General features: G+C 36.8%; 1 protein-coding gene across 1 annotated transcript in view; it reads right to left on the bottom strand.

Moving 5' to 3' along the window:
- Positions 1-7,500, bottom strand: part of LOC123774448 (nephrin) — a 183,757-nt gene that overhangs the window by 146,432 nt on the left and 29,825 nt on the right. Inside the window, exon 2 of the mRNA XM_069307959.1 lies at positions 4,768-5,175. Coding sequence (XP_069164060.1) covers positions 4,768-4,855 — 88 coding nt within the window. The 5' untranslated portion in view covers positions 4,856-5,175. The remainder of the gene's footprint in view (positions 1-4,767; positions 5,176-7,500) is intronic.

Raw genomic sequence — 7,500 nt, 5'->3', positions numbered from 1 at the left:
TCAAGCGTTCTCGAGTCAAAGATGTTTTCCCAAAATTCTGTATTTTGCATTTTTTTTAACATGTTAAGGATTTTTCGCTGATGTTCTTCCCTAGCGTCGCATCAGGACCACAGTGAAACGAGAATTGCCTCTCTGCTCCACATATGCTCGTTAAAACCTCATTAGGGGCTTTTTTCCCCTGTCCTTAACCGAATGAACCTAATATCCATATATTGCATCATTCAACATGATCTCACGCAACACCACCTTGTCTATGTTAGGCTCTGAGGATAAATAATATGTGAGTTTCATACATACGGTGATATGTGAGCCATTAAGTTGATGTAGCAATGGTTTAATCCACCATTTACAAATTGGATCTGCAATTTGCCCATTTCTTGTGAGTTGCAAGCATCAATCACTGCAAATCTCTCACCCATGGGATCACCATAGCCCGTGCTGCTTGAAACTTTTTGTTCCAAGTAGCGAAGCTTAAACAACATCTCACCCTTTTCCTCTATTTTTATTGGAGTTTGTATATAAAAATCCTCTTTAGGGGTCAATTCTGCAGCTTCCATGGTAAGGTAAATTTTATCTCATCTTACCTTTCATCTAAGGTAAATTCGTCTCAGAATATATGTTAGATATATTTTTACATTGTGCTAATTTTAAGTCTCAAATTCTTGAGATTAATTAATGTAAATTAGCAATTTGTCTAGTTCTGTGGTCGAGATTTGAGTATTTGTCTCATATGCTTAGTGCATTCCATGCTAATGTATATATTAATGTATATTATGTATATTAATGTATATATGTATGCTAAACAGGATACCCGGCGTTGCTCGGGGGTTTGAGGCAATATTTTCACTACATATTTTAGTTGCATAATTCTTTACTACAAACTGTCTTCATCACTGTAATCATCTTCACCTTCCGGGCACAGCCGGGTACTGCATTTATAACTATCATTCTTACCATTCTGAATCATCATTCCCTACCCTTCACCACCTTCTGTACCCTTCACCATCATCCCTACTCTTCACTACCTTCCCTACTCTTCAGCACCTTCTGTACCCTTCACCATCATCCCTACTCTTCACTACCTTCCCTACTCTTCAGCACCTACTGTACCCTTCACCATCATCCCTACTCTTCACTACCTTCCCTACTCTTCAGCACCTACTGTACCCTTCACCATCATCCCTACTCTTCACTACCTTCCCTACTCTTCAGCACCTTCTCTGCCGATTCAACACACTCCGTCCCTTCAATATATTTTCTATTCTTCACCACCTTGCACGCGCGTGTGTGTGTGTGTGAGTGTGTACTCACCTAGTTGTGTCTGCAGGATCGAGCATTGACTCTTGGATCCCGCCTAAATGGATAGCTCTCAGCCAGCTAACAGGAGTCAGCAGTTGTCTGCTCCTGTACCCACCTGTGTGTATGTGTGTGTGTGTGTGTGTGTGTGTGTGTGTGTGTGTGTGTGTGTGTGTGTGTGTGTGTGTGTGTGTGTGTGTGTGTGCGTGCGCAAGCACAACAGTTTCTATCAGTGCAGAGTTGTGTAGGTGGTCCATTGATGTTAAAACAATTACCTCTGTTTTTTTGCTTCTTGTCAACAACTGGCAACAAATAAGCCAGCAGACAATGCTGTTTCAATTTACATAAAATCACTTTGGGTAATTGGCTAAATTGGGCGAATCTGTATGATGAACTTCATTTTCACAATCAATCATTCTGTGTTTTGTATTGGTAGTTGATGAGTTGTTTATGCAATGACTGTTCACGTTACAGTATGTAACCTATTATATGGGGCAATGAAGCTATGGGAAGGGAAAGCTCTCAGCCTGCTAACAGGAGTCAGCAGTCGTCTGCTCCTGTACCCACCTGTGTGAAAAACTAGTAGGGTAAGGCTTACCATGAGCTATGGGAAGGGAAAGCTCTCAGCCAGCTAACAGGAGTCAGCAGTCGTCTGCTCCTGTACCCTCCTGTGTGTAAAACTAGTAGGGTAAGGCTTACCATGAGCTATGGGAAGGGAAAGCTCTCAGCCAGCTAACAGGAGTCAGCAGTCGTCTGCTCCTGTACCCTCCTGTGTGTAAAACTAGTAGGGTAAGGCTTACCATGAGCTATGGGAAGGGAAAGCTCTCAGCCAGCTAACAGGAGCCAGCAGTCGTCTGCTCCTGTACCCTCCTGTGTGTAAAACTAGTAGGGTAAGGCTTACCATGAGCTATGGGAAGGAAAAGCTCTCAGCCAGCTAACAGGAGCCAGCAGTCGTCTGCTCCTGTACCCTCCTGTGTGTAAAACTAGTAGGGTAAGGCTTACCATGAGCTATGGGAAGGGAAAGCTCTCAGCCAGCTAACAGGAGCCAGCAGTCGTCTGCTCCTGTACCCTCCTGTGTGTAAAACTAGTAGGGTAAGGCTTACCATGAGCTATGGGAAGGGAAAGCTCTCAGCCAGCTAACAGGAGTCAGCAGTCGTCTGCTCCTGTACCCACCTGTGTGTAAAACTAGTAGGGTAAGGCTTACCATGAGCTATGGGAAGGGAAAGCTCTCAGCCTGCTAACAGGAGTCAGCAGTCGTCTGCTCCTGTACCCACCTGTGTGTAAAACTAGTAGGGTAAGGCTTACCATGAGCTATGGGAAGGGAAAGCTCTCAGCCTGCTAACAGGAGTCAGTAGTCGTCTGCTCCTGTACCCACCTGTGTGTAAAACTAGTAGGGTAAGGCTTACCATGAGCTATGGGAAGAGAAAGCTCTCAGCCTGCTAACAGGAGTCAGCAGTCGTCTGCTCCTGTACCCTCCTGTGTGTAAAACTAGTAGGGTAAGGCTTACCATGAGCTATGGGAAGGGAAAGCTCTCAGCCTGCTAACAGGAGTCAGCAGTCGTCTGCTCCTGTACCCACCTGTGTAAACAAACTCATTATTTGATGTGTTAGGTGAGTTTTGATTACATAAATATAAAGTTTAACCTTTTAAAGATAGTTTAATTGTATTTAACTTCTCACTAATATTGTATATTGTTAGCTGTGTCCAAACTTGTTTAATTTCACTGCAAGTTGTAATCAAAGATAACTGAAGAGTAAATAGGAATGAAACAAAGATACAAAGAGACCTCCACAATTACTATTCCCAGATAAGTTATAATTACGTTTAAAAAACATGGGATTACCTTGTGTGCTTGCTGGGTATATCCCACCCATTGTCATAATAATTTATCAAGCAAACAATATATGGGATATTTTGACCAGACCACACACTAGAAATTGAAGGGACGACGACGTTTCGATCGACTTGAGAATGGTCCAGGACGGACCGAAACGTCGTCGTCCCTTCACCTTCTAGTGTGTGGTCTGGTCAACATACTTCAGCCACGTTATTGTGACTCATCGCCTGCAATATATGGGATATATAACAAGGGACTTTTATAAGTGATGGAATATATTTCAAGTGTTCTAAGTGTTTACAATCAAAAAGTGAACAGAGCACACCTTCTCATCCGTACTTAAATGATTTTACTTATCGTAAGTATTTTGGGCGAAGGAAGGAACTAGGAGGGGAAAGCGCCAAGCCATTAAGACTATATAGCCCTGGGAATGGGTCAGGATAAGGATTTGGGATGGGATGGGGTATAGGAATGGTGCCCAATCATTGGACGGTCGGGGATTGAACGCTGACCTGCATGAAGCGAGATTGTTGCTCTACCGTCCAGTCCAAGTGGTTGGGCACTATTTGGTCAAGAGAGTATGTAGTGATGGACCAGCAAAAAGTTGACTTTTGTTTCACTGATTTTAGCGTGATGGGAAACAATTTAACCGTATCGTAAAAACAGAACCTAATTCTCATAGCAATCTTAGGCCTAACACACGCTATCTTAGTCCTAATGTAGTATGTATATACGGGCTATATTAGGCCTGGAAATGTTTGATTTCAGGTTATAGAGTTTTTGTAGATCCTAAACAATTTAAAGTACAAAAAGTTAACTTTTTGGTAGTCCATCAGTACATATAGTTACTATAAGTGTGGCCATTTCAAGACGATACTTAAGAAAACAAGTACAAACAAGTACAAATACCTGAGACGATTTTTGGGAGTAAAAGTAATTTTTTATGTAGGAATAAATTGATTACAATAAATTGTGTCATGTCGCGTTCCATTAATTTAGTGAATAAAAAATTTATCAGTATACATTTCTCCTTTTGTGAATTTATATCTCTTTTTTGTGAAATTTTGTGAATTTTTCTCTAAACAAAATTTCCCGTGTTGCATTTTTTTAAATTTTGAGAGAATATTATTTTTGTTTACCTCGTCGTATTTCTCTTAATTCGTGTTATTTCGAAAGCTTTCTTTCACCCTTGAGGATATTCCCTTCCCTGGCCAGTAGTCGTCGAAGCGTGACCCAGACCATTACTGGACAGGAAAAATATTACCTCTAAATCTGTTCAAATGTCTGACCAAAAATTGTAATCCAAGGAATATGAACATAAAAGAATTTCAGTTTTGCTCTGGTAATATTTGCTGAGCTTGAAAACATTGGTTTGAGGTCTTTCATTTGTCTGATTGTAGATTAATATCGAATTTTATGTCTTAGAAGTTCTTAAATATTATTACCTAATGTTTGATGAATCTTATCTTTGCTGGAGCAAGAGTTTAGAAGTGTTAGTAGTTGATATATTGCCTTATTAGATGTGATATATTTTTAGATTATGTCACAGATCTTCTAAATATGATTCTACTAAGCAAGGTGACACCTTTTTTAGGGGGAAAAGGGAGTAGTAGTGGAAGAAGGTTGTCACTTACCTTTGCTGGGGCAGGAGTTAAGTAGCAATAGAAGCAGCAGGTAGATTGTCCTAATTAGTGTAGGTTTCCTCTCATGTAACTCCTTCATGGTTCCTGAATGTGTCTTCCGAGGGCCATTGAGACCAAAGCTTCAACTATATCCACAATATATTGACTAAATTACTTGACATAAACCAATTATAATCATTTTTTAACAGTCAGAAACATATTTATTGAAAAGAAATCTATTTATAAATTATTTCACACGTTTTCAGTCTATATCAATGTAAGTCTTTAGCATATTTTTCAACACAATTATCATCTGAAGCAACAATTAACACTTTACAATTATTATTGTAACTTTTTGATGGAATTTGATTTTGTTTATTGCATAATTACACGGTAAAAGGCTCTCGCTCTCCGGTAGTTCTGAAAAGAAAAATAGAATTAAAATTTTCATCATAAATTTTCAAATTATAATTTTAAAAAATTTGAATTGGACATTTTTTATTGAAAGACAATATTTTTTGTATTAATACAATTTCTAATTTAAATAAAGGAATTTATAGTTTTGATTCGATAATGTTAATAATTAACCAAATAATTTTCATTTATATTAAGACACCAAATAAAACAGTTTTAATAAGAGAATTTCTTATTATACTTAGATAATAAAAAATTAACTAGATTATTTCAAATTTTAACATGACAATATCCATTTTTGATAAGTCGTTTTCAAATTTTACTAAATTTTCAAATCTTAATTAGATTATTTCGGATTTTAATAGGAGTATTTTGAATTTTAATAAGATTATTTCGGATTTTAATAGGAGTATTTTGAATTTTAATAACAATTTCCATTTTTAACAAGTCAATTTCCAATTTTAATTTCAACTTTGAATAAGATAATTAACATTTTTAATTAAATACTTACCAAATATAATTGGATAATTTCCAATTTAAAAAAAGACTGAAATACCTTAATGGCATTAGCAACAGCCATGATTTAGGTATACAAGATGAACAAGCTTGTTAGCTAAGCTTCAGAGAACGACCTTGAACGACTCAGTTTATAATACCATCATTCAAGGCGCATGTAGGCTAATGATTCTGTTTAAAACACCATATGACCTCTTTCCCTGTCTGATAATCAAGGGGTAACGAATGCAGATAATAAAGGCATAATGAATGCTGATAATCAAGGCATAATTAATGCTGATAGTCAGGATAAGGATTAAGATAATGTAACTACTGTTGATTATTGGGTAATGTGTTTCAGTGAGAGAACTGAAGCAGTGCATGAAAGTGAGATAAAATATAGTGCCTGAAAGTGTTTTATAAGAAAGTAAAAAAAATTGAGTGCATGATATGTCTATCATGCACTCAATTTTATCATGAAACTCAATTATACAATATTGCATGAAAATGATAGACACTATAGTACATGAGAATATGATACTGGTGAGCATTAAAATTATAGATACGGTATTGTGTGTTTGTAGGCCAGAGCTAAATAAAATATCACATGAAAAAAAAATATTTAAAAACGCCAAAAATAGGGAAAAAAATCTAAAAAAAAAATCCATCATTGGATAACCAACAAACACACAACATTCAAGCAACGTTTAACGTTGGTTTAACGTTAATAAAACGTTGTGTTTTTGTTCAGTGTTCTATTGGGATATTTAATGTTTTGTTCATGTTTATTACGTTCTTAGTTACCGTAACTACGATAAATAACGTAGTGGCTATGAAATGAAATTGAAATCGAAATTGAAATTGAAAAACTTTATTTATAAATGTTTGTATATTTACAGTTGGGTCAAATTTTCACTAAAATTTTTACCAAAAGGAAAATCATAATGTCTCCTGGGCAGTTAAATAAAAAAAATTGTCTATAATGATCATGCAAATGCAATATGATTTTTTTTAATACGATAATATACATATTTAAAAGTAGTTGATTTTAAAAATAAATTATAAAATGTTATTTTTTTGTGCGTATGTGTAGGTCCACGAGAAACTTTTATACTTTGTAGAAAAGACTTGAGGGATTTTTGGAACTGAAAAAAAGAGGTATATGATTTTAGTCTTTTTACTATGTAGGAATTTTGGACTTTTCTTAACGATCTACATACATTAATGCGTGTCATGATTCGAGGAAACAATTCAGTTGGCTTTTTTTGGTGATTTTTTTTCAACTCGAAAAGTATATGGAAAAGTATATGTAAATATACATATTTACAAACGGGGGTACCACCTCTGGTGCAAGTGTAGGGACCCATAGCCTTGGAGAAGAAAATAATGAGTACTCGATAACGAAATGAAAGACCGACTGGGATCTTGCTTGCTACTCTGCTGACGCTGTATCTCCCTCTCTCTCTCTCTCTCTCTCTCTCTCTCTCTCTCTCTCTCTCTCTCTCTCTCTCTCTCTCTCTCTCTCTCTCTCTCTCATAATAATTTTTTGTTTACCTTTTCCCTACGGCTGTTAAGTGAATAAATCATAATTTTTTGGTACACTGTAAACATAATATGTGGAGAGAGATCAGACAGCAGACTCTGGCTCTTCCTGTCAGTCTCCCTGTATACAATACACCGATAATTACTTTGGGGCAAATTGGATTAAAATTTTATATTGCAGGTCTCCTATGGAATTCGAAACATGTCAATCCCCATCCAATATTGGTGAAAAGAATCATGTTACTCTCTTGGGGAATGGGTTCCTGCTGACTAAAAGGTGTCAGAGGATTGGAT

The sequence above is a fragment of the Procambarus clarkii genome, chromosome 61 (genome assembly GCF_040958095.1).
Source record: "Procambarus clarkii isolate CNS0578487 chromosome 61, FALCON_Pclarkii_2.0, whole genome shotgun sequence".
Classification (NCBI taxonomy): Eukaryota; Metazoa; Arthropoda; class Malacostraca; order Decapoda; family Cambaridae; genus Procambarus; species Procambarus clarkii.
This window is presented reverse-complemented; position numbering and strand designations above follow the sequence as displayed.